The 27,304-nt window shown below is 44.4% G+C and overlaps 1 protein-coding gene across 9 annotated transcripts in view; it reads left to right on the top strand.

Annotated features, from left to right (window-relative positions):
- Nucleotides 1-27,304, top strand: part of SUGCT (succinyl-CoA:glutarate-CoA transferase) — a 483,400-nt gene that overhangs the window by 38,069 nt on the left and 418,027 nt on the right. For all 9 annotated transcript variants that reach the window (XR_009758117.1, XM_061586661.1, XM_061586668.1 and 6 more), the window contains one exon: nt 5,051-5,194. Coding sequence is in view for 8 of the 9 variants with exons in the window: in XM_061586661.1 (XP_061442645.1) it covers nt 5,051-5,194 (144 nt within the window). In the remaining variant the exon portion in view is untranslated. The remainder of the gene's footprint in view (nt 1-5,050; nt 5,195-27,304) is intronic.

Genomic DNA, 27,304 nt, shown 5'->3' with positions numbered 1-27,304 from the left:
TATCTGGACAGGGACAACCTTGCTTCAGTTGTCCATGCTCTGGTAACCTCTAGACTTGATTACTGCAATGCGCTCTACGTGGGGCTGCCTTTGAAGACGGTTCGGAAACTGCAGCTTGTGCAAAATGCAGCGGCCAGATTGTTAACGCGGACCAGGCGGTCCGAACATATAACACCGGTTCTGGCCCACTTGCATTGGCTGCCTATATGTTTCCGGGCTTGATTCAAGGTGCTGGTTTTAACCTATAAAGCCTTACACGGCTTGGGACCACGATACTTGATGGAACGCCTCTCCTGATATGAACCTACCCGTACACTGCGCTCAACATCGAAGGCCCTCCTCTGGGTGCCTACTCAGAGGGAAGCCTGGAGGATGGTAACAAGAAAAAGGGCCTTCTCAGTGGTGGCGCCCGAATTGTGGAACAATCTCCTGATGAGGTACGCCTGGCGCCAACATTGTTGTCTTTTTGGCGCCAGGTTAAGACCTACCTCTTCTCCCAGGCATTCTAGCATTTTAGCATTCTGTATTGTAGCATTTAGCATTTTAGTATTTTTAGTATTTTAATATTTTAGTTTAGTATAGGTTTGTTGGAAATTCAATGAGTCATGTTTTTAAATTGCTTAATGTATGGTTTTAAATTGTATGTTGATATTTTGATGTTGTGAACCGCCCAGAGAGCTTCGGCTATGGGGCAGTATAAAAATTTAATAAATAAAATAAATATAAATAAAGAAATTTGCAGGGGATAGCCCCTCCCACTTGTCAAAGTCGGTCTGTGGGGTGGTACCAAAGAAGATCTGGCTCCCAGAGCCAAAACATTCTCCACCCCTGCTTTAAAGGATTGTTGGTGGGATTATTAAGGTATATGAAAAGCATTTTGAACATACTGAAGTGTGATATAAAAATGTGAAATATTATATCTCACTAGTTTTGAAGAGTATCACAGCTGCTCTGTCTTTTTGTGCAGAAAGATGTTGGTAAGATCTTTCACTTGCAATCTGAGTCTAGTTCTAATTTGGCATATATAGTTGTTTAAAAAATGAAAATCCGATTTAGTTGTTCAGAGATGTTCTGCTCTCTAATTTGTTTGTAAAAAAGTTAAAAATGAAATAAAGTTTTAAAAATATACTTTGTGTATGTACAGAACTGATTACTGATTACGTTTCAAACTTAAACAAAATAACATGAAGTTCTAAACAATGGAAATGTCTAACGCATTCTGTGCTCTGGAAAAATCTTAAAACCCTTTTAATGATTTTGATGGCATTAAGAAAAAGCAAAAAATGATAAAATTAATAAGTAATAATAACAATAATAATGTTTTAGATTGCAAGCCTTAAGGCAGGGACTGTCTTGTTGACATTTGTAAGTTGCTTTACAGGGCTCTTTTGGGCTGAAGAGTTGGATAAATGGTGGAGTCTGGTCCATCAGGGCAAACGAGGCATTGTCCCACCAGCCTTACTCTGCCCTCACCCAGCTCCCACCTGCCTGCCTTCTTACTTAGCATTCAGTTCAAGGAGTTGCGCTGGGTGTTAGCTTCCTGCTCCTCCTTAGTTTCAGTGTTACCCTCAGCAGGGAGGAGGATGGAGACAAAGCTAGAATGAGTTGGCTGCGGTTGTCATTGGCTCTGGCTTCACCTACTGATGGGCTCCCTGCCTTCTGCCCTACCTGTCCCAGTGGGCACTAGCCACCACTGAGGATAATAATGCTAATAATTATGATATTTGTTGTTATTGTTAATCATCATCCCCCCGTGGCTTGCAACAAAATACAAATAGTACAATATACAATAATAATTAAAAACCAAACAATGCAATCTTGCTTGCATAGAAGCAGCATAAAATAATGTACAGCACAGCTTAAAAGCCTGAGTGAATTAAAAGGTCTTCACTTAGTGCCAAAAAGATGATGAAGAAGGCACCAGGCAAGCCTGTCTGGGGAGGCTCTTCCATAGCAGAGGTGCCACTACCAAAAAGGCTCTCTCCTTGGTAGCCACCCATCTCACTTCATTTAGCGTGGGGCACCCAGAACAGGGGCTCCAAAGGGGTTCTTAAGTTTTGGTGGACATATGAAGGACAGAATTTTAGATAATCTGTCCTCAGCTGTTTAGGGCTTTGTAGGTTGTAATCAGCTCTTTAAATTGTGTCTGCAAATTTATTTATTTATTTATTTATTTTATTTAGTTTAATTTATATACCGCCCTAAGCCCGAAGGCTCTCTGGGCGGTGTACAAAAAGATAAAAACAAGCACAATATATAAATACAATAAATACAATAAATCAAAAAACAAAACAAACAAACAATAACGAACCAAACAACATCCAAAATACGGAAATGCTGTTTAAAATACACTTTAAAATGCCTGGGAGTATAAAAAGGTTTTCACCTGGCGCCGAAAAGATAGTAGCGTCGGCGCCAGGCGCACCTCATCAGGGAGACTGTTCCACAGTTCGGGGGCCACTACTGAAAAGGCCCTGGTTCTAGTCATCACCCTCCGAGCCTCTCGATGGGATGGTACTCGGAGGAGGGCCTTAGATGTTGAGCGTAGTGTACGGGTAGGTTCATATTGGGAGAGGCGGTCCACCAGGTATTGCGGTCCCATGCCGTGTAGGGCTTTATAGGTCAAAACCAGCACTTGACATAATGAGATAAAAATTCCAGATTAGTAATTTTGTGGCTCTCTTTTGAACCAACTGCAGTTTTCATGCTGTTTTTAAAGACTGTGTACAAAGCATTGCGGTCGTTGAAATGGGGAGGGGTATCAGAGCATGGATGGATAACCATGCTATTAGAAGATTTACCATCAAAACAGAAGAGTTAATAGAAGGTTTTTCCATCAAAAACTATCTATGAAAACAATTATTAATAAGGCTTCTTCCTTCTCGTAGCTGAATATGCTGTGCATATAAATTGTAATCTTGCCAGGGCAGGGAACCTTTCTAAACAGTTACAAATCGTGGGCCACTCTGAATGTGTTCCAATTTGAATTGATCCCTGTTGAGTTGGATCAGGCTCCTAGGTAAAATGCAGATGCTGCTGCATCTGGTATTATCATTTGGTTATCAAACTTTTCCTGCATAGCTTTGATCTCCAGCCAACCCATTTGGAAAAAGATGAAAGCCAAAGCAGTGGGGTCTAAAATGCCTGAATAAGAAAGATTGTGGCACATTCAGAGAATAAATCCAGAAGAGAAAATCACTAACAGTTTCCAAGTCTGCTTTTTCTGAGGGTACCTTTTCTGGATCTTTTTATTTGTACTTGTTGTACTAGAAGACTATTACTGCATGGGCACATTAGCCTATAATAGTTGACTCAATGTAAATGTAAAATGTAAATTTAATTTTTAGGTCGCCTATCTGGCCGAAGCCACTCTAGGCGACGTACATATTAAATTCCAATAAAATACAATACAATGGAGGTGTCTAACTAGTTTGAAATGTTCACACAGCATTAGCTCTTTTTAAGGATTATTGATCTTGCTTAATTATGAAGAAGACCACATAACTAATGCAGATGCCTTTGTCTGGCATGTGGCCATTTTAAAATAGCTCGCAGAAATTTAACCTGAATGATTCTGTGCACTAGAAGCAATTTTGAATGGTTCAACCCAAACTCTTACGACTTCCCATGTTTCAATGGACTTTGCTTCCATATGTGCTGCTGTTTAGCAAAGAGAGGGGATGAAACTAATAAGAAATTGGCTTCTGAATCTGACTTTCATTATGATTAGTTGGTTGTCAGATGATGAAGCTAAATACAGATGAACTTTCCTGCAGAATATTTGGCTTAATCCCATGGCTTTCATCCCTAATGAAGCATTTAAATGAATGTACTGCATTTATAGTGCAATCCCGTGCATTCCTATTCAGAGGTAAACTACTGAGTTCAGTTTCAGCCACACTCTCATTCATTCCTTATCCTCACCTTTCCCATGCCTCGGTTACCTCCTCTGATTGTGAACATTTAGATTATATGCTCCTGGGGACAGAGAACTGTTTGTTGGTGGTGTTCATATTATTATGTGCTATGCAGACAAATGATTATTAATTGTATGATTATTTTAATTCCAACAAACATCTGTACTGAGAACGAGCTCTGCATCAGTTAAAGGCTTGCTCCCAGCATTTTAAACACGATTTAATATAAATAAGCCTTATTTGTGGTTTATTACCCTAAGATGATTTATTTATGCCTTTTGCTGTCTAATGTAGATCAGCAAGTCATCAACAGTGTAAATGGTTAAAGTTAGAGAGATTATGTCACTTGGAAACTGAAACTTTATTGGTATCATGCTGGAGAGTGGAAGCTCATGGAATCATGAGTTGGAAGGGACCAACAATAATCTAGTCCCACCTCTTGCCCAGGGCAGGTGCTGAAGTTTAACTAGTTCAGCTCTGAGCTGAGGCAAGATACTCTACACACACTGCCCTTTCATTGATGAGTTCATGTAAATCAGATCACAGTGTGTTGCATGGAAAGTGCACGATGCTTCATATATCATAGGACAAGGAAAAACCTGAAATTCATTTCATGTGTCATGAATATATCATGTTTTTAAGTAGAAGTTTTGCATCTCCCCTGCTTAGACATATGAACAAGCTATTTCTAAAAAAGGACCCTGCACACTCCTAGTTGTGGGAGATGTGAAAACACTATATTAGATGTAATGGAGATGTAGAGGAACAGAATGGGTGAGGCATCTACTCTTTTTGGTCTTTCCATATTCAAGTTGGGACTGATGGCACTTTTGGTAAGCGGAGATGATATGAGAAAGCAGATAGTCACTTCTAATAATATCATGGCTTTGTCGAGTGTGGGATTATTCAAGACCTTATCACAGTTAAGTGGATCGCTTGAGCTGTTTTGTGGTCATCTTCCTTAGCATGCTTAAATTCGAAGTGAGAATCTGCTAGCATATTTCCAGGGAAGGTTCAAAGCCAAGCCTATAGCTGGTGACAGTCAGTGTATGTAACTTAGAGAGAAAATGTTCATGGTGTACAGTGTATAGTATTGAAATGTCAACCATTGTTTCCTCCCTGTTTCCTTCTAGGAAGGTGAGCCAGTTAGACCTGGAGTAGCCATGACTGATCTTGCCACAGGACTGTATGCATATGGGGCAATTATGGCTGGACTTCTTCAGAGATATAAAACAGGGAAGGGAATGCACATAGATTGCAATTTGCTATCATCTCAGGTGAGGACATACTTAGCTATTAATATAATGATGACAGGCTTCACTTTCTGAATAATTTGTGTGGCACATGTGGTAAATTTCACTCAGGAGGCATATTTGTATGTACAGTGGTTAATGAAGAAGAATGATTGCTGTAGTTACCCTCTCCTGTAAATTACATGGCAAGATATCTACGTAGAAGCAAGTCCCATTGAGTTCAGTGGGGCCTGCTGCCACGTATGTGGATGAAGGCTTGCAGCCTAATTTGCCCTAAATGGTTAATTATTATTGATATCTATCTAAATATAGATATAATTTTTGAAACACACACACACAGAGCTATCTATAAATCAAGAATTGATCTGTGCTTATGAAAAGATGGGAAGCAACTTACCAGCTAGAACAATTTTATAAGCCAAAGTTCAGTTCATGATGATCGAGTTTCAACTATTGTTTTGCATTTTTTTCTCTAATGTCTCATCTTTAAGTGCATGTGTAATTTGTGATTCAGTAAAATCAGCATGAAGACTGAGGGCTCAGAAAGAATGCACAGATACTCATATTTGTGTAAGATCAAAGCATTTGATTTTTTGTTCAATAGTACGTGTACAAGTCTCTTAAAAGATCAATTATATTAGCAAATATATGATTACCATAATCCCAGTCTGAGACCCATTACAAAATGGGTATTGGAAATTCCATTAAAAATGTGACTGAATAATTTGAGTTGTATATTTATTTGTTATTCATTACTTTGATTTTTATCCCACCATTCATCAATTTTGTTGATACCAGGGTGGATTATATCTTAAAGGTAAAGGTGTCCCCGCACTTATAGTGCGAGTCGTTTCCGACTCTTAGGGTGACGTCTTACGACGTTTACTAGGCAGACCGTATGTATGAGGTGGGATTGCCAGTTCCGTCCTCGGCCTTCCTTTACCCCCCCAGCATATGCCGGGTACTCATTTTACCGACCACGGATGGATGGAAGGCTGAGTGGACCTCGACCCCTTTTACCGGAGATTCGACTTCCTCCTTCCGTTGGAATCGAACTCCGGCCGTGAGCAGAGCTTCGGCTGCGTTACCGCCGCTTACCACTCTGCGCCACGGAGGGTCTTGATTATATCTTGGTGCACTATTAAAACAATAAAACAACTCTTAGTAGTTAAACCTTCAGAGGAAATACACAGAATAATAATACAATAACACAGCAGTGGACAATAGCTAATATGCAGCTGAAAGATTTGATTAGTTGCCCACAAAAGTCTGGTTCAACAGATGGGTTTTTAGGTGGTGCCAAAAAACAAATGTCATCTGTATCTCAAGGGAGAGGAAATTTTACAGCTGAGGTGTCACTGCAGAAAAGGCGCTGTCTCATGTCATCACACTGTGGGCTTCCTAGTAGTGGGACCATGAGAAGCGTCTCTCCTGCAGATCTTAATGCATGGGCAAGCTGACATATGGAGAAGTACTCCTTCAAACAATTGGGCCTGTAGATTAATATTAGCACCTTGAATTGGGCTTGGTAGCACATAGGAAACTCTTCCAAATTGGTGGATATGATCTTATCCCACTGAACCACTTAAGGTGCATAGTACTAAATAATAACCATAATCTGAAGAAGCAAAATCAGTTGCTAAGTTAATATATACAAACTGGAAACTCAGTGTAAATGTTTGGCAAATGTGGTTTGCAATAAATGTCAGATCTTGAAAATGAATTGAAGACATTATATTGAAGTAGTTTTAACATCATAGATAAAATGTTTCTTCTGTATCCTCTGGTAGTAATTTAAAACTGAGCTAATAAATAATAATGTTTTGTTCCATCCTCTTTAAATATGTAGAAGATCTGGGATGAAAAGGAAGCAATAAAGTTTTAAACTTGGCAATTGAGATAAAGGGATTTGAAAGCAAAAAATAAGTTGAAATACCAGTTGTTTTGTTGGTTACAGTCATCACTGCACTGTAGGCTTGAAAGGAGTCTGCATAGCAGATTACCCACAGAAGGCGGAAGGATCATAACTTGGTGGCAAAAACTCATTCATTGCGTCCAAAGGACCCAGAGTCAATTCCTGGCATATCTTGGTAGTGCTGAGGAAGACTTGTGCCTGAAATCCTAGAGAGCTGCTGCCAGACAGTGTAGACCAAGGATGAGGAAACCTGTGGCATCAGCGTGGCCAGTGGTGCGGAACAATGGAAGATGTAGTCCAACAACATCTGGAGGGGGACAGCAATACTGAGCAAGAGGGACCAGTGATCTGACTTGGTATTAAGTAGCTTCTTGTGAACTGTTAAAACAACAATGAAATGGGTATTTTTTTCCAGACCTGCCTTCTGATATGGTACTTTAGGATAATAGAGAATAACAACTCCCTCTTTATGTTTTACTCTCTATCTATGTGTGCTAGAGATGAATGGTGAAATCTCTCCTATTGGACCCCCCTAAGTCACCAGAAGATGATTTGAAATAAAGAGGGGAACTAGGTTTAAATTACTTTAGAGTCTTACTTTGTCACAGATATGCTATTGACTGAACTAATGCTTACCTCCGTCCTAATAAATGATACAGCTTCTTGGCAAAGAAAGGGAAACCTAGACCTTTTTATTTTGTGTTTTATGATAAAAATATACTGTATGTCTAAAGTCCCATTAAAACTTATGGGACTCCAGGACTTAGTGAAGTGGACTTGAGATTAGTCTTGTACCTGCATACCTGGGAGTAAGCCCTATTTAACTCAGTAGGACTTAACTTCTGAGTAGACATATATAGGATTGCACTGTAAATTCCATCAATTTCAGTGGCATTTCAGGGACTTCCTTGGCCACCTTAGCAAAGGCATAATCAAACAGGTGGGGGGAGAAGGCATGCGGGGACATTGCCTTGAGGTGATTTTTAATGGTGACAGATATACTAATTGTTATGGTGGGGGACTTCCTTCTATTATAAATAGGAGCTTCTGAGGAGTGATTTTTCACAGGACCTCCATAGGGAAGAAAGGTGTTAAACTCCCTTCCCGATCTGCTGAAATCCTGATGACAATCAGCATTGCCCCCCAGTGCTAAAAACCCTGTTTATGTTAAATGAAAAAAAATGTTTTTAATACCATGTCTAGTTTGGCCCTCAGAGGTGTGGGGTGGAGAGATGAGATGCTGCCCCCTGTATGAGAGGCAGGAAAGTGGTATCAACTATTAGGCCATACCACTTGTGGGGATACCAGATTTGAACTGTCCCATTCAGTCTTCAGTGGCATCGCTAAATGTGTGTGTTGGGAAAGGGGCAATATGGCATGGGTTGATCAAAACTATAGTGTTAATTAGGCTGTCTAGGAACTCAAGGTAGCATTGCTCCTGTTCTTAAATTGTTTATCTGGTAAACTTATAATTTCACGGAGCTAATGAAAGGAGAGAGAAGCCAAGGATGAAGTACTGCGGTACTGTAAACTGCCCTGAGCCTACACGAATAGATGGAGTTAAAATTATAAAAACACACATATCCAAAATAGAACAAACCAACAAACAGTCTCCCTCTCATGGGAATGCTATTCTGGACTGTGCAACTGAAATATGAATTAATAATATGAACATTGTAGGTGCCAGTAATAATATGAAAGTACTTTGAAAGCAATGTGGAGCTTGTTTGGCCAAAACAACTGTGTGAAATCTTTATCATGTTAAGTTTCACCAGACAGCCTTGTCCAGTCTGTAGAGATAGTCATTGCAACTCATGATTTCTCCATGTCTTCTTAATAATAAACAATAAGTACAAAAAACCATTATTGAACTGAAATCCAGTAATGAAAGAAAATGACTTGCAAATTCATGTAAATAGAATCGTAGAGTTGCAATGGGCCTATATGGCCACCAAGGCCAACCCTCTGCTCAGTGCAGGAATCCAAATTAAAGCATACCTGACAGGTGCCTGTCCAGCTGTCTCTTGAATACCTCCAGTGTTGGAGACCCCACCACCTCCCCAGGTAATTGGTTCCATTGTCATACAGCTCTAACAGGAAGTTTTTCCTGATGTTCAGTTGAAATCTGGCTTCTTGCAACTTGAGTCCATTATTCTGTGTCTTGTACTCTGGAATGATCGAGAAGAGATCCTGTCCCTCCTCTGTGTGATAACCTTTCAAGTATTTGAAGAATGCTATCATACCTCCCCTCAGTCTCCTCTTTTGAAGGCTAATCTTGCCCAGTTCTTTCCATCTGTCCTCATAGGGCTTTGTTTCTAGTCCTCTGATTATCCTCACTGCCCTCCTCTGCACCCATGCCAGTTTGTCTGCATGCTTCTTAAAGTGTAGTGTCCAGAACTGGACACATTACTCAAGATGAGGCTTAACCAGTGCAGAATAGAGGGGAACTAATACTTCATGTGATTTGGAAACTATACTTCTGTTAATGCAGTCAAAAATAGCATTTGCCTTTTTTGCAGCCACATCACGCTGTTCTCTTATATTCAGCTTGTGATAAACAACAATCCCAAGATCCTTCTCCCATGTAGTATTGCTGAGCCAAGTATCCCTCATCTTATAACTCTGCATTTGCTTTCTTTTTCATTATCCCTGTTAAATTTCATTCTGTTGTTTTCAGCCCAGTGCTCTAGTCTGTCAAGACCCTTTGAATTTTATTTCTGCCTTCCAAGTTATTAGCTATCCCTCCCAATTTTGTATCATCTGCACCTCCTCAACCAAGTCATTCATAAAAATGTTGAAGAGCACTGGACCCAGGACTGAGCCCTGAGGTACCCCACTCATTACCTCCCCCCCAGTTCAAGAAGGAACCATTGGTAAGCACTCTTTGAGTACAATTCTGTAGCCCACTGTGCATCCACCTGATAGTTGTTCCATCCAGCCACATTTAGCTAGCTTGCTAATCAGAATATCATGGGGCACTTTGTCAAAAGCTTTGCTGAAGTTGAGATATATTATGTCCACAGCATTCCCACAGTCTACCAGGGAGGTTACCCGATCAAAAAATGAGATGAAGATTAGTCTGACAGGATTTGTTCTTGATAAATCCATGTTGGCTTCTAGTAATCACTGCATTGTTTTCAAGGTGTTTACAGACTGACCACTTTATAATCTGTTCCAGAATTTTCCCAGGGATTGATGTCTGGCTGACTGGTCTGTAGTTCTCAGGTTCCTCCTTTTTTGAAGATAGGGACAACACTAGTTCTCCAGTCATCCAGCACTTCACCCATCCTCCACAATTTTGCAAAGACAATAGACAGTGGTTCTTGTTGCGCTGTGTGTAGTTGTGTTGCTTAATTTCGTTTAAAAGCAGCACCACAGCAGCAGAGAGTAACAGCAGATGTTGAAATGCGAGTGTGCCAGCGTGTGCGTGCGTTTGCCTAAGAAAGCAGGCTTTTACCCTGCAACAGCATCACTGAGACTGGAGACTTAGTAAAATAAGAAAAGCTACTTTATTTAGAGAAATACATAGTAGATAGAAAAGGCATACCTAGTTCTAACTAACTAGCTAAGTTGGAGGCATAACTCCCAGGTGTAGGAGTCAGCCCCATGCTCGGAGTGAGAGAGACAAAGGGAGTCTCCTCTCTCCTAGTCAGCCGGAGAACAAAGGAAGTGGAAAGGGCAGAAGGAGGAGTGGCAGGTAAGCTTCCCTAAAGGCGTCACAGTCTAGCGACAGAAGGAAGTCAGTCAGAGCATCACAGGTAAAGGTAAACAAGCCTATCCATCTGGAGGACCCCAGCTCTATCTTCCTTCTGGAGCTTAAACAAAAGAACAAAACAGGAGTTGCTCTTGCCCCACTTCCAACAGTTCTGAGAGTTCTCCAGCAACTTCTTTTAATACTCTAGGATGCAGCTCATTTGGCCCTGGAGATTTAAATTTGTTCAAGGTGATTAGGTGTTGTGTCCCAGGCAAAGGGAGAGTTAGATCAGGCAGGGGAGTCAGATGAGGACAAGACTCCTTGGGGGGCTGAAGGAAGGGAGATAAGCAGGGAGGGTTCTGGCAGCCCCCAAACTCCTCTGCCCAGCACTTCCACCGAGGAAGCTTCTGCCCCTCCTGCAAGTCCAACGCCCAAGCAGTTGGGAAGCGACTCTCCACCCACACCATCTATTCCTGGGCAGGAATCCCCGCCAGGCATTTCAAATGCTTCCCAGCCAATCAGCATCCTGTTTCCAGAGACTGCGCTGTCACCTAGCGAAGCCCCGCTGTCTGATGGGTCATCTGAGACTCACCTCCCCTTGCCCTGCGTGAGGAGGTGTGAGAAGAGAGACTTTCAGAGGTTGGAACTCAGGCGAAGCTGCCATTTACGAGCCAAAACCTTCCCTACTTAAGCTGGTGTCTGCCAAGGCACAAGTGCTGAGTCAACTCTCTCCAAATGCTGCAGAGACTGCTTAGCTAGAATAGTCAGGGAAAGTAGTGAGTCAGAGTAGACAGGTATATGAAGCGCACCGCTTTGGATGTATCTATAACGTTGATAAAAAGAGAAAAAGACATCACCTCGCCTCAGTCTGAATCCATCACCTCTGGGCAGGACATTAGGTATTCTTTCACCATTTGTCTATCAGTCCTAAGATGCAACCCTGCCCTTTCAACGTCATGTTTCCTAGGAGGGTCACAGACCCTCTTTTGGGAGAAGACTAAACCAAAGCAGGATTTGAGCACTTCTGCCTTTCTTTATCATCTGTTATTATTTTTGCCAGCCTCACTCCCATGTAAAATAAAGTACTTGCTAATTTTAATTGCACTTTGGGGAGATGATGCACTTTAGGCTTGATAATGAAATGTGAGGAAAAATAGTCATTGGCTAGATCAGTCATCTAATGTGTGGCCCATGTGCTCATATAGCCCCCCGCAAGGGTTTTGCCATAAAAAAAGAAAATCTAAAATTGACTCCTGTTGGTCCCATGCTATGATGTCATAATACCAAAAGGTTTTGTGACCCCCAGAAGCCCCCAAATGTGCCTTTTAAAAAAAATCTCTAATACATATTTGTATAAGAGTGGTGTCACAGTGTGATACATGTGGCTGCTGACAGATGGTGTTAGCCCTGTGAACTGCAGCAAGATGGTAATTAGGAGGAAGTGGCAGGGACTAGAGGAGACCGAGGCAGAGGAGGGATGAAGTGGCGGTGGTGGCAAAATGAAAACTAGGATGAGGAGGCAGGATGGGGACTGAAGGAGGTGAGGAGGCTGAGGCAGAGGAGGAAGCATGGGTGGCTGAGGAGGCAGAGGTGGTGGTTGAGGGAGAGCCCAAGAGAAGGGAAGAAGCAATGGGGATAGCCCCATTTGCTGTTGAAAGAAGCTATGTGGGATGGTGTCGGGATGCAGGTTTGGGGTCCCGGGGATTTAGATCAATGGGATTCACAAGAACTGGAGAGAAGGGAGGGGGCCACTTCGCCCGAGTGGAGCGAAGACGAAGCAGAGGAAATTCCAGAGATAGAGTTACCTAGCAACGGGGACCTTGAGGGTTTTACAGTGGCAAAATCTCCCCTGGAGGTTCCCACGCCTCCTCTGCTCCGAAGCTCAGAACAGACGGGGGAAGAGGGAGGGCTGCTCCAGACAGAGAAGCCTGAAGAAAGTTGCAAAGCCTGCCCCCTCCCTTTCCCCATACCGGAGTCGGAGACTTCAGAAGAGGAGGGGCCCATGCTTCCCCCTTTGCCGCGTACTCGAAGACAGTTGAAGAGACAAGAAAGGGGGGGAGGAGGGTGGCAACTGAGGGTCCGGTAAGGAGGAGCGAAAGGCTCCGTGCCCGTTTGCCCCCTTCTTAAGAGACAGGCGGGAAAGCAGTTCCTTGCTCTGTCAACTTTCTTCCACGTCGCAGGACCTATAACTCTGTGTTGCTTCATGAGAAGGTGCAGTCTATGTTTGGATATTACCTTAATAAAAACTGAATTGCTTTCAACCACAAGCCTGGTTCCTGAGTCCCATCCTGGGCCTGACAGCTTGACAGAGCCACCTAAATCACCCTCTACGCTCTCTTCACTTGACCGTGACAAGATGTCAAAGGGAGCGGCGGGGGGAACAAATCCCACTTCTGAGACGGAAGAAGTGAGACTTTTGAGGACTAATGTGGCTGATCTGCAGACGGATGTTCAAACCTTGCTGGCAGCAGTCAAGGCGCTGAAAACGGATAATCAGACCTTGCAAGCCATGGTCGATCGGATGTGGGCAGCCCCTCCAGCCGCGGCGGTGAAGGTTCCCATTGGATTACCCCCAAAGTATGCGGGGCAAAGTGATCAGTTGGCAACTTTTGTGGCTCAATGTGAGTTATACTTGGATGTCAGGAATGCAGAATTTCCGAGTGATGGGGCTAAAGTGGCCTTCGTGATCAGCCTCCTGGAGGGTGACCCCGTACCTGGTAAGAAAGGATACCCTCCTAGGAAGATACAGAGGATTTATCCAAGAAATGACCAAGATGTTTCAAGACCTGCAACGAGCTGAAACAGTACCACGGCAGTTAGGCGCACTGAAACAAGCCAAAGGAACTGTTTCCGAGTACACTAATGCTTTTAAAATTTTGTCCCAGGAAACTGGTTATAATGAGGCAGCCTTGATGTTTATGTATCGAAGTGGACTGAATGCTGAAATCCTGGATGAGCTGGCCAGGACCTCCCCCCCCACTGACCTGCCAGGGCTAATCCGGCTATGTTTACAGATCGATCACCGGCTGGAAGGAAGGCGCCTGGAAAAGAAACAGGAGGTCCCGAGATATTCAGCCTCGGCATCCTGCAGCAAGGTCCTTTCCACTTCAGGAACGGCAGGTAATGCACCCAAGGGACAGGGAGGGGCTAGGCTGAGACTGTCAGAAGAAGAAAAAGAGAGACGCCGCCGAGAGCGTCTATGTTTTTTTTGTTCGAAACCAGGCCATGTGGCCAGAGATTGTGGACTGAAAGGGGGGAAGGCAGAGCCGTCGGGAAACTAGAACACCCAGTCCAAGTGCAGGCCGGTGGACTGGGGGCAGCGTTGTATAAAGGCCCTCCAATGACCCAACCCCCCTCCAAAGGAGTGTTGGTTCTACCTATTCGGATTACAACTTCCCAAGGAGTGATGTTTAACTCTACTGCATTAATTGACAGTGGGGCCTCCACGAATTTTATGGATGCAAAGTTAGCCAAGCGTTATGGAATTTCTAGGTGGAAACTGGACGTTCCCCTATCTGTGGAGACCATTGATGGGAGACCCCTGAAGTCAGGAGGGGTGACACACGCCACGGAGGAATTGAAACTCCAAATTCCTGGGCATGAGGAGTTCATTTCGCTATACGTGTCAGATCTCTCAAACTTTGAGGTGATTCTGGGAATGCCCTGGCTAGCCAAGCACGAACCCAAAATAGGTTGGAAGGAGGCGGTGGTGTGGTTCACCTCTCAGTATTGTCAGGAGAACTGTCAACCCGAAGGAATCAAGAACACCTTAGCGGGGGCAGTACAAGAGAGCGAGCAAGTGACCCTTCCTTCGAAGTATGAGGAATTCAAAGACGTATTTGATGAAAAAGAGGCAGAGACTCTACCCCCCCCACCGCCCTTACGACTGTGCGATTGATCTCGTGCCAGGAGCCAGCATCCCATCGGGGAGAATTTACTCTCTCACAGAAATTGAGAGGGAGGCCCTGAAGGAATTTCTGGAAAAGAACCTGAAGCGAGAATTCATACGTCCCTCACAGTCCCCTGCTGGAGCGCCCCTGTTGTTTGTGAAGAAGAAGGGGGGGGAGCTCAGACCTTGTAACGACTACCGTACATTGAATCAGATCACCATCCCTAACAGTTACCCACTGCCCTTGATTTCAGAGCTACTAGACTGCCTGCGCTCAGCAAAAATCTTCACGAAGCTGGATTTAAGAGGAGCGTACAATCTGGTCAGAATGAAGGAGGGACATGAATGGAAAACAGGATTTCTGACTTCTTACGGTCAGTTTGAATATTTGGTCATGCCGTTCGGGCTTTCGGGGAGTCCAGGTGTGTTTCAAAAGTTCATGAACGACGTGTTTAGAGACCTGTTGGACACGTATGTAATTTGTTACTTGGATGATATCCTAGTGTTCTCAAAGAATCAAGAAGACCATGACCAGCACGTAAAAACTGTGTTGAGGAGACTGAGAGAAAATCATCTGTATGCTAAGCTAGAGAAATGTGGATTTGACCTCAAGTCTCTGGACTTCCTTGGGTACCGAATCTCAGCGGGGGGAGTGGAGATGGACCCAGGGAAAGTGAGTTGTATATTGGATTGGGGCCAACCTGTTACCAAAAAGGATGTACGTTTTCTAGGATTTGCCAATTATTACAGAAAGCTCATCCCAGGGTTTTCCAAATTAACAGCTCCTCTGACTGACTGTTTAAGGGGAAAGAAGAAATTTCAATGGGCAGAGAACGCTACAAACGCCTTTGAGGAGCTGAAAAGAAGATTCGCTACTGAGCCCATTCTGCGCTTTGCCGATCCAACCCACCCTTTCGTCGTGGAAGCAGATGCTTCGGATTTTACCATCGGGGGGGTCCTTCTTCAATTAGATCAAGAAGGGAAGGAGCTGCACCCCTGCGTGTACTTCTCTAGAAAGTTAAAGCCGGCAGAGAAAAACTATACAGTGTGGGAGAAGGAGCTACTAGCCATTAAGGATTCTTTTGAGAACTGGAGACAATATTTGGAGGGGGCATCTCATCAGATCGAAGTGCGCTCCGACCACAAGAACCTAGAAAGCCTACAAACAGCCAGAAAGTTGAACCAGAGACAGATAAGATGGTCCCAGTTCTTCACTAGGTTCAACTTCAAGATTACCTATCATGCTCAAGCCAAAAACCAGAGAGCAGATGCCTTATCCAGACAGCCACAATTCAAAGGAAGCGAGTTCGAGGACCCGCCTCAGTACGTGATTCCACCAGAGAAATTAACGCTGGGATCATGTCAGCCTTCATGGGAAAAAGAACTCAAAAGAGCCCAGCAGGAAGATGCAGGCATGCAATGATATATTCAGGAGGTGGGACAGGGTCAAGACCCTGAAGTAAATTTCCACTGGCAAGATGGATTGTTATGGTTTAAAGCAGCCAGGTATGTGCCAGAAGGGGAATTAAGACTCAGAGTCCTACGTCAATGCCATGACTCAGTCACCGCGGGGCACTTTGGCATTTACAAAACCATTCAGAACGTGGCCAAGGACTTTTGGTGGCCTAAAATGCGTCGGGATATTGAAGACTACGTAAAATCCTGTTCTGTCTGTATGCGAGCAAAAACACAAACAGGAAAACCAACAGGGCTGTTACAACCGCTACCTGTCCCAAGCGAACCCTGGAAGGACCTTTCCATGGATTTTATAACTGATCTACCAAAGTCACAAGGAATGACGGCCATCCTAGTAGTGGTAGATTTACTCACCAAAATGGCGCATTTTCTTCCTTGTTCAGGGGCCTTAGAGGCAAAAGAGACAGCCAAGTTATTCATCAAAGAAATCTACCGGTTGCATGGATTGCCAAACAGTATAGTCTCAGATCGAGGAACTCAGTTCACAGCTAAGTTTTGGGGAGCCATGTGGAAACAGCTGCAGATGGAGCTAAAACTCTCTTCAGCTCATCATCCCCAGACAGACGGTCAGACGGAACGCCTGAACGCTGTTTTGGAAAGATATTTACGTTGTTACGTGTCCTACCAACAGACTGACTGGGTGTCATATTTGCATTTTGCAGAGTTTGCCTATAACAACTCCTTACACTCCAGCACTAAGCAAACCCCGTTTTTCGCTAATTATGGATTTCATCCTAAAGCCTTCCCAAGCAGCTCAGAAGGGGTGTTGGTGCCCGCTGCAGGAGACTTTCTGAAGGAATTACAGGCTGCGCAACAGACGTTGAAACAGCAGCTAAACGAAGCCAAGACGGAGTACAAGAGAGTTGCTGATCTGCACAGGAGAGAGGGCCCTCCCCTCCAACCAGGAGACCAGGTATGGCTGTCCACCCGTTTCCTTCAGATGCCAGGCAAATGTAGGAAATTACAAGACAAGAGGGTGGGGCCTTTTGAAATAGAGGCTCAAATCAATCCCGTGGCGTACCGACTGAAGTTACCAGACACGTTTAAAATGCACCCTGTGTTTCATCGATCTCTGCTAACGAAAGCAGCCCCTCCCAGTGATTTACGGCCAGAGAAGCCTCCAGGGGCTCCGCTCCTAGTAAATGAGCAGACTGAGTTTGAAGTTGAGGAAATCCTGGACTCCAGAATAAGGCGCAACAAATTGCAGTATTTGATTCACTGGAAGGGTTATGGGCCAGCAGATAGATCTTGGGAGGCTGAAACTGATGTGCATGCTCCAGAATTGGTAAAACTTTTTCACCAACGTTTTCCCCATCGCCCCAAGTCAGTTGGGGGGGGGAGCACAGCCTGGGAGAGAGGATGATGTCGGGACGCAGGTTTGGGGTCCCGGGGATTTAGATCAATGGGATTCACAAGAACTGGAGAGAAGGGAGGAGGCCATTTCGCCCGAGTGGAGCGAAGACGAAGCAGAGGAAATTCCAGAGATAGAGTTACCTAGCAACGGGGACCTTGAGGGTTTTACAGTGGCAAAATCTCCCCTGGAGGTTCCCACGCCTCCTCTGCTCCGAAGCTCAGAACAGACGGGGAAAGAGGGAGGGCTGCTCCAGACAGAGAAGCCTGAAGAAAGTTCAAAGCCTGCCCCCTCCCTTTCCCCCATACTGGAGTCGGAGACTTCAGAAGAGGAGGGGCCCATGCTTCCCCCTTTGCCGCGTACTCGAAGACAGTTGAAGAGACAAGAAAGGGGGGGAGAAGGAGGGTGGCAACTGAGGGTCCGGTAAGGAGGAGCGAAAGGCTCCGTGCCCGTTTGCCCCCTTCTTAAGAGACAGGCGGGAAAGCAGTTCCTTGCTCTGTCAACTTTCTTCCACGTCGCAGGACCTATAACTCTGTGTTGCTTCATGAGAAGGCGCAGTCTATGTTTGGATATTACCTTAATAAAAACTGAATTGCTTTCAACCACAAGCCTGGTTCCTGAGTCCCATCCTGGGCCTGACAGATGGCTTGCAAAGGCTACATGTGACTGTTCTCTCCTGGAGACAGGCACACACAGCCAAAGCAAGCTGCCCTTCACCACATCATGAGGGGGAACCTTTAACTTCTTCTTCACCAGCACCACCTGACCCCCACTTGGTAGGGAAGTTCTAAGCAGGATTCACCTTCCCCTGCATCGCCTGATGCAAGATCAACCCAGGTTAACCTGAACCCAGTGCTAAATGGGATTGACTCCCCCTCCCCTGCATCAGCTGATGCAAAGGGAGGTCCATTCAGCTTGATCTGGGTGTGTGAGAGAGCTCTCTGCAGGGAACTTCCTCTGTTACTTCACAGGCAGCAATGTGCTGCTAAAAGCAAGTGCAAAGGGAGAAGAAGGGTTTGGCTTTAGCATCCTGCAAAGGGGGGGAGGGGTTGGTTTTGGTGGCCTAAAAAGAGGGGATGGGTGGCAAGCGAGGTTGGTTGGGGACTGAAAGGCAGGTGGGGTTGGTGAGCAAAGCGAGCAAGGGCAGAGCCACTGGTACAGTAGGGCTCCACTCGTATGGCGGGTTAGGTTCCAGACCCCCACCAAAAAGTGGAACACCAACAAGAAAATGGCGCCCGACGCCCTTCTTGGAGCGCGTCATGCCAAAAAACGCCAAAAAAGCAGAACAAGCGCCATATGAATGGGGCCCTACTGTAATTGAAAACCGCCGTATTAGTGGAACGCCGAAAAGTGGGGCCCTACTGTTTGTGTGTGAAATTTTCCCATACTTACCTCTACACTCTGGCCACACTCATTTTGACATGTGTGCCCTGGGTAGTTGACCAGGGACAATGCACCACTTGGTCTGAAAAAGGTTAATCACCCCTGTGGCAGATATTTAGTATATAGCTACTTATCAATATTTTTCTTAATTACAGCATGGGGGACTCTTTATTGGAAAGACAGCACATGGAGAGAGAAGGCTTGTGTTTTCTTCCCCAGTACTATTAGAATGACTCCACCCCCTCCCCAGCATGGCTTGGAGCCTCAGAAAATATTCTCCTGTGTCTCCCCTGCCTGCATTCTCCACTCCCAATTCTCCCACTTCTTCTTTCTACTGGAAGTTTGAAAGATTTCTAGACAGTGGTTGCTTCCTTCTCACTTCTTAACAGGGCAGAAAAGGTAATGCCTGGTATAGGGGGCAGTGAGGGAAGGGACAAATGCAGATGCTTCATGGGTGCCGGGGCAGAGAGGCTTTCATGGGCACCACATTGGGGACATCAGCTCTATAAGATTTTAATTCTGTGGATTTAGTAAATCGGACCACAGCTGAGTAGTAGCTTCTTTCTAACTAAGAGTAGTGCCTCATCTACAAGAAAATTAAAGAAAGATCTTAAAGAATGTTGATCCTAAATTAATGGATGGGCATCAGTCCCTGCTCCCTCAACTATAAACTTTTAACCTTCATCATAAAGTTCCTTTGAAACCTTTCCCCCATTATGTGATTTATGACTGACAACTCCAGTCTTTTTAGCATCAGCATCTAAACAGTATTCTTCAGATGACTGTAAATAAGAAGGAAGTGGTTTGTGGACTTGTTTCCAATTATGAAACTGATCTGTGTCTTCTCTTGTGGCCTGAAAATATCTCTTGGAAGTTTTTAATATAATTCTTGAATTTAATTGTATCCAGTTGAGCAGCTAACATACAGCAAGAAAGAGGACGTAGCCATTTCAAATTCTGCAGTATGCCTCAGTTTGACATTAAGCAAGAAATCTTATACTTCCATGAAATTCAACTATTTTTATTAAGCAGTTTCCCCAACTTTTACAGAAGAGTATCACTTTAATCCAGAGAGCTACATGACCAACCATTCTGTGCCCATTTCCCTCTTACCTCCATCCCCACGCTGCAGGGTGAGCTGCTTTTGAAACAGTGGAGTTTCAAAAGAAGTTTGCAATGCAATATGGGAGGTTGCTCTTTTTTTTTTTTTTAAAGGTGGGGGAATCAACTGCCACCCTGAATACACACCTATCTTTTGTGTGCCTAAATAAACTCTTCTGGATTGTTGTCTGTTGTCAGCATTATTTGCATTGCACAATTACTGGTAAGCCTCTTTTCTGCTTCTAATTATTATTATTGGTGAAGAGAAGGCTGAGGGGTGACGTGATTGCACTCTTTAAGTACCTGAAGGGCTGTCACATAGAGGAGGGTACAGATTTGTTCTCTGCTGCCCCAGAGGGTAGGACTAGGTCTAATGGTTTTAAGTTGCAGGAGTGTAGATTCAGATTGGACATTAGAAGGAACTTCTTGACAGTAAGGGCAGTTCGACAATGGAACCGACTGCCTAGGGAGGTAGTGGGATCCCCTTCACTGGATGTCTTCAAGCAGAGGCTGCACAGCTTTCTGCGGGAGATGCTCTAGCTGTGGATTTCCTGCTGTGAGCAGGGGGTTGGACTCGATGGCCTACAAGGCCCCTTCCAACTCTATGATTCTATGATCTTATTGTATAACAACCCTTGTTACTGTACTTTTGTTGCGCTTTATTAGCAAATATCAGAGTCATCTTCTCATTAAAGATATTTTAACCTATTGGCCATCTGCCCTGTAAGGAATTAATCAATTGTTTTAGTGCAGTGCAATGTACCATAGTTCAGGCATTGGTGACTAGATTAGATTAATGCAATGCACTCTGCAGGCCTTCCCTTGCGTTTGGTCCGGGAGCGACAGTTAGTGCAGAACAATTTCTGATAGGAGTGAGGCCCTGTCAGTACAGGCATAAAACGCTTAACGTCGCCTCGCTATAACGTACATGCTCCATACGTCCCCATACCCCGCTTAACGTTTGCGCGCATCGCAATAACGTATACTTTATTGGAATGACGCCGCTGCCATCTAGTGGTGATTGCGTGCAGTACAAGTGAAGACAATTGCTTCACTTAAAGGTTATTTTCGCTTAAAGTATACTCTCCGGTCCCATTGCATACGTTAAAGCGGGGTATGCCTGTATATAGCACTCTTGCTCAGAGATCTGAACTGGCTGCTGATTTATTACTGACCCAAATTCAATATGTTGTTGTTAGTATATAAAGCCCTCAACAGCTTGAGACCAGTTTAATTGAAGGATTGCTTCACTCCCTGTGTGCCCACACAGCTGCTGAGATCTGTGGAACTGCACTTTTACAAACACCATGCAAGTTCATTCTGTACTTGCAAGAAATTGATCATTTGGTGTGGTAGCACCTGCACTTTGGAATTCCTTGCCCATTGCCATTAGGCAGGTGCTTCCACTGTATTATTTCTGCTTAAAAACATTTTTGTCCCACAAGCCTGCGCAGGCATGTAATTTTAGCATGTATTTTTTATACATTGTTTTATAATTACTAATTTTATTTTATTTCTATGTAACTTATTTTTAATATTTGTTTTATTGGTATTTTTAACAGCTGTTTGAAACTATTTATTATGAACTGTTTGGAGGTCTTTTGTTCTAGTAAGTGGTATATAACTTTTGTTAAATAACTACCGCCCTGGACTCCTACTGGTAGGAAGAGCAGGATATAAATTTAATAAATAAAATTAATATTGAAGTCTTGCAGTTGGATTCAACCTACATTAGGTCCCACTGAAATCAAACTGAAAAGATCATAGAATCATAGAACCCTGTGCTCAGTGCAGGAATCCAAATCAAAGCATTCCCGACAGATGGCTGTTCAGCTGCCTCTTGAATGCCTCCAGTGTCGGAGAGCCCACTACCTCTCTAGGTAATTGGTTCCATTGTTATATGGCTCTAACAGTTAGGGAGTTTTTCCTGATGTTCAGCTGAAATCTGGCTTCCTGCAACTTGAGCCCATTATTCCATGTCCTGCACTCTGGAACGATCGAGAAGATGTCCTGGTCCTCTGTGTGGCAACCTTTCATGTACTTGAAGAGTGCTATCATATCTCCCCTCAGTCTTCTTTTTTCCAGGCTAAACATGCCCATTTCTTTCAGCCTCTCCTCATAGGGCTTTGTTTTCAGTCCCCTGATCATCCTTGTTGCCCTCTGAACCTGTTCCAATTTGTCTGCATCCTTCTTGAAATGCGAAGACCAGAACTGGATGCAGTACTCAAGACGAGGCCTAACCAGTGCTGAATAGAGGGGAACTAATGCTTCATGCAATTTGGAAACTATGCTTCAGTTAATGCAGCCTAAATAGCATTTGCCTTTTTTGCAGCCACATCGCACTGTTGGCTCATTCAGCTTGTGATCAATGACAATTCCAAGATCCTTCTCACATGTCGTATTGCTGAGCCAAGTATCCCCCATCTTATAACTGTGGATTTGGTTTCTTTTTCCTAAGTGTAGAACTTTGCATTTATCCCTGTTGAATTTCATTCTGTTGTTTTCAGCCCAATGCTCCAGCCTATCAAGGTCCTTTGAATTTTGTTTCTGTCTTCCATGGTATTAGCCGTGCTCCCCAATTATATATCATCTGCAAATTTGATAAGTATGCTGCTCCATGAGCTAGAGGGAGCCCCAGCTGAGAAAGCGTCAAGGCCCCAGCTGACAAAGCGTCAAGGCGAGTTAAGCAGCAGAGCGAGTTTGGCAGCAGGGCGAGGAGGCCAGGGCCCCCCACTCTGCCCGTCTGTTCCCTGACCTCAACTAAACCGCAGTCTCCAACCCATTGACGTAATAAACCTTAAACAAAACTATGCAGGTAAGAAACCAGCAGGGGTGTGGGGGCTTTCCAGTGTTTTGCACCGCCTGCAGCATGTATGACTATCTGCCTGTTGGACAGAAGTCGTGGGTGTGCTCTCAGTGCAATGAGCTCCCGGCTCTCCGGGAATGACTTCATTTCCTTGATGCCAAGGTGGAGGACCTGGAAAAGCTGAGAGAGGCAGAGAGGTGTGTGGAGGAGGCCTTCAGGGACGTTATAGCTGTGTCCCACTCCAACGATGATAGCTCTCCTGCTATCATGGAGAACGATGGTCTCAGGGAAGGAGAGCATCCAGCTGAGGAAGAGGGAAATGATCCCTTAGAAGGGACCCATTCCTTGGGGGATAAGCAGCTATCCTCTCGTGCCGAGGATATATCTCCAGGGGGTGGAGGGATCCTTATAGTGGGTGATTCGATCATTAGGAACATAGACAGTGGGGTGTGTGATGGGCGTGTAGACCGCAAGGTGTTTTGCCTGCCTGGTGCGAAGGTTGCGGATATCTCCCGTCGTTTATATAGTTTGGTAGACAGTGCTGGGGAGGAGTCAGTGGTCGTGGTGCACGTTGGCACCAACGACATGGAGAAATGCAGCCGTGAGGTCCTGGAAGCAAAATTTAGGTTGCTAGGTAGGATGCTGAAAGCCAGGACCTCCAAGGTGGCTTTCTCTGAAATGCTACCGGTTCCACGCGCAGGACCAGCCAGACAGGCCCAGCTTTGCAGTCTCAATGCGTGGATGAGATGATGGTGTCGGGTGGAAGGGTTTGGATTTGTTAGGCACTGGGGAACATTTTGGGACAAGCCGGGCCTGTACAAAAGGGACGGGCTCCACTTGAACCGGAATGGAACCAGACTGTTGGCACTTAAAATTAAAAAGGTGGCAGAGCAGCTTTTAAACTGACTGAGGGGGGAAACCTGACAGGAGCTGAGGAAGGTCTGGTTTGGAATAAACCTCCCCCCTAGGATAAAAACCAAAGAAATGATGAAATTTTAAAAGGGGTAGGCCTAGAAGTAGGCATTGTGAGAGCAGGGGCACAGGATATAAATTCAGAAGAGCAAAATTACCACAGACCAAACCAAAAGTGCCAAAGACACTTGAAGAGAGACACTGCTTACAAGTGCCTGTACGCTGATGCTAGGAGCCTCCGAACCAAGATGGGAGAACTGGAGTGCTTGGTCTTAGAGGAGAGCATTGATATAGTGAGCATAACGGAGACCTGGTGGAATGGAGAAAACCAGTGGGATACAGTTATCCCTGGATATAAACTATATCGGAAGGACAGGGCAGGACGTATTGGTGGTGGAGTCGCTCTATACGTGAAAGAAGGCATTGAATCCAGCAAGCTCGAAACCCCAAAAGAGGCGGACTCCTCCACAGAATCGTTGTGGGTGGTGATACCATGCCCAGGAGGTATTTAATGCTGGGAACTATCTATGGTCCTCCTGACCAAAATGCTCAGGGAGACCTTGAGATGAGATATGAAATTGAGGAAGCATCCAAACTAGGAAATGTGGTAGTAATGGGTGACTTCAACTACCCAGACATAGACTGGCTGCATATGCGTTCAAGTCATGACAAAGAAGCAAAATTTCTAGATATTCTAAATGACTATTCCCTAGACCAGTTGGTCATGGACCCGACCAGAGGGACGGCAACCCTGGACTTAATCCTCAGTGGGGACCGGGACCTGGTGCGAGATGTAAGTGTTGTTGAACCGATTGGGAGCAGTGACCATAGTGCTATTAAATTAAACATACACGTAACTGGCCAATTGCCAAGAAAATCCAACACGGTCATATTTGACTTCAAAAGAGGAAACTTCACAAAAATGAGGGGATTGGTAAAAAGAAAGCTGAAAAACAAAGTCCAGAGGGTCACATCACTCAAAAATGCTTGGAAGTTGTTTAAAAACACTATATTAGAAGCTCAACTGGAGAGCATACCACAGATCAGAAAAGGTATCGCCAGGGCCAAGAAGATGCCAGCATGGTTAACGAGCAAAGTCAAGGAAGCTCTTAGAGGCAAAAAGTCTTCCTTCAGAAAATGGAAGTCTTGTCCGAATGAAGAAAATAAAAAGGAACACAAACTCTGGCAAAAGAAAGGCAAAAAGACAATAAGGGATGCTAAAAAAGAGTTTGAGGAGCACATTGCTAAGAACATAAAAACCAACAACAAAAAATTCTATAAATACATTCAAAGCAGGAGACCATCTAGGGAGGCGATTGGACCCTTGGATGATAAGGGAGTCAAAGGTGTACTAAAGAACGATAAGGAGATTGCAGAGAAGCTAAATGAATTCTTTGCATCTGTCTTCACAGTGGAAGATATAGGGCAGATCCCTGAACCTGAACTAACATTTGCAGGAAGGGATTCTGAGGAACTGAGACAAATAGTGGTAATGAGAGAGGAAGTTCTAGGCTTAATGGACAATATAAAAACTGACAAATCACCGGGCCCGGATGGCATCCACCCGAGAGTTCTCAAAGAACTGAAATGTGAAATTGCTGATCTGCTAACTAAAATATGTAACTTGTCCCTCAGGTCCTTCTCCGTGCCTGAAGACTGGAAAGTGGCAAATGTAACGCCAATCTTCAAAAAGGGATCCAGAGGGGATTCCGGAAATTACAGGCCGGTTAGCTTAACTTCTGTCCCTGGAAAACTGGTAGAAAGTATTATTAAAGCTAGATTAACTAAGCAACATAGAAGAACAAGCCTTGCTGAAGCAGAGCCAGCATGGCTTCTGCAAGGGAAAGTCCTGTCTCAGTAACCTACTAGAATTCTTTGAGAGTGTCAACAAGCATATAGATAGAAGTGATCCAGTGGACATAGTGTACTTAGACTTTCAAAAAGCGTTTGACAAGGTACCTCACCAAAGACTTCTGAGGAAGCTTAGCAGTCATGGAATAAGAGGAGAGGTCCTCTTGTGGATAAGGAATTGGTTAAGAAGCAGAAAGCAGAGAGTAGGAATAAACGGACAGTTTTCCCAATGGAGGGCTGTAGAAAGTGGAGTCCCTCAAGGATCGGTATTGGGACCTGTACTTTTCAACTTGTTCATTAATGACCTAGAATTAGGAGTGAGCGGTGAAGTGGCCAAGTTTGCTGACGACACTAAATTGTTCAGGGTTGTTAAAACAAAAAGGGATTGCGAAGAGCTCCAAAAAGACCTCTCCAAACTGAGTGAATGGGCAGAAAAATGGCAAATGCAATTCAATATAAACAAGTGTAAAATTATGCATATTGGAGCAAAAAATCTGAATTTCACATATACGCTCATGGGGTCTGAACTGGCGGTGACCGACCAGGAGAGAGACCTCGGGGTTGTAGTGGACAGCAAAATGAAAATGTCGACCCAGTGTGCGGCAGCTGTGAAAAAGGCAAATTCCATGCTAGTGATAATTAGGAAAGGTATTGAAAATAAAACAGCCGATATCATAATGCCGTTGTATAAATCTATGGTGCGGCCGCATTTGGAATACTGTGTACAGTTCTGGACGCCTCATCTCAAAAAGGATATTATAGAGTTGGAAAAGGTTCAGAAGAGGGCAACCAGAATGATCAAGGGGATGGAGCGACTCCCTTACGAGGAAAGGTTGCAGCATTTGGGGCTTTTTAGTTTAGAGAAAAGGCGGGTCAGAGGAGACATGATAGAAGTGTATAAAATTATGCATGGCCTTGAGAAAGTGGATAGAGAAAAGTTCCCTCTCTCATAATACTAGAACTCGTGGACATTCAAAGAAGCTGAATGTTGGAAGATTCAGGACAGACAAAAGGAAGTACTTCTTTACTCAGCGCATAGTTAAACTATGGAATTTGCTCCCACAAGATGCAGTAATGGCCACCAGCTTGGATGGCTTTAAAAGAAGATTAGACCAATTCATGGAGGACAGGGCTATCAATGGCTACTAGCCATGATGGCTGTGCTCTGCCACCCTAGTCAGAGGGAGCATGCTTCTGAAAACCAGTTGCCGGAAGCCTCAGGAGGGGAGAGTGTTCTTGCACTCGGATCCTGCTTGCGGGCTTCCCTCAGGCACCTGGTTGGCCACTGTGAGAACAGGATGCTGGACTAGATGGGCCACTGGCCTGATCCAGCAGGCTCTTCTTATGTTCTTATGCTCTGTACCTCCCCATCAAAGTTGTTAATAAAGATGTTGAAGAGCACTGGGTCCAGGACCGAGCCCTGTAGTACTGCACTCATTACTTCCACCCAGTTTGAGAAGGAACCATTGATAAGCAATCTTTGAGTACCATTCTGGAGCCAACTGTGGATCCACCTGATAGTTGTTCCATCCAGCCCACATTTAGCTAGCTTGATAATCAGAATATGCTGGGGCACTTTGTCAAAAGCTTTGCTGAAGTTGAGATATGTTATGTCCACAGTATTCACGCAGTCTACAAGGGAGGTTACCCAATCAGAAATGAGATAAGATTAGTTTGGCAGGATTTGTTCTTTATAAATCCATGTTGGCTCCTAGTAATCACTGCATTGTTCAAGGTACTTATAGATTGACTACTT

Source organism: Rhineura floridana, chromosome 10 (assembly GCF_030035675.1).
Source record: "Rhineura floridana isolate rRhiFlo1 chromosome 10, rRhiFlo1.hap2, whole genome shotgun sequence".
Classification (NCBI taxonomy): Eukaryota; Metazoa; Chordata; class Lepidosauria; order Squamata; family Rhineuridae; genus Rhineura; species Rhineura floridana.
This window is presented reverse-complemented; position numbering and strand designations above follow the sequence as displayed.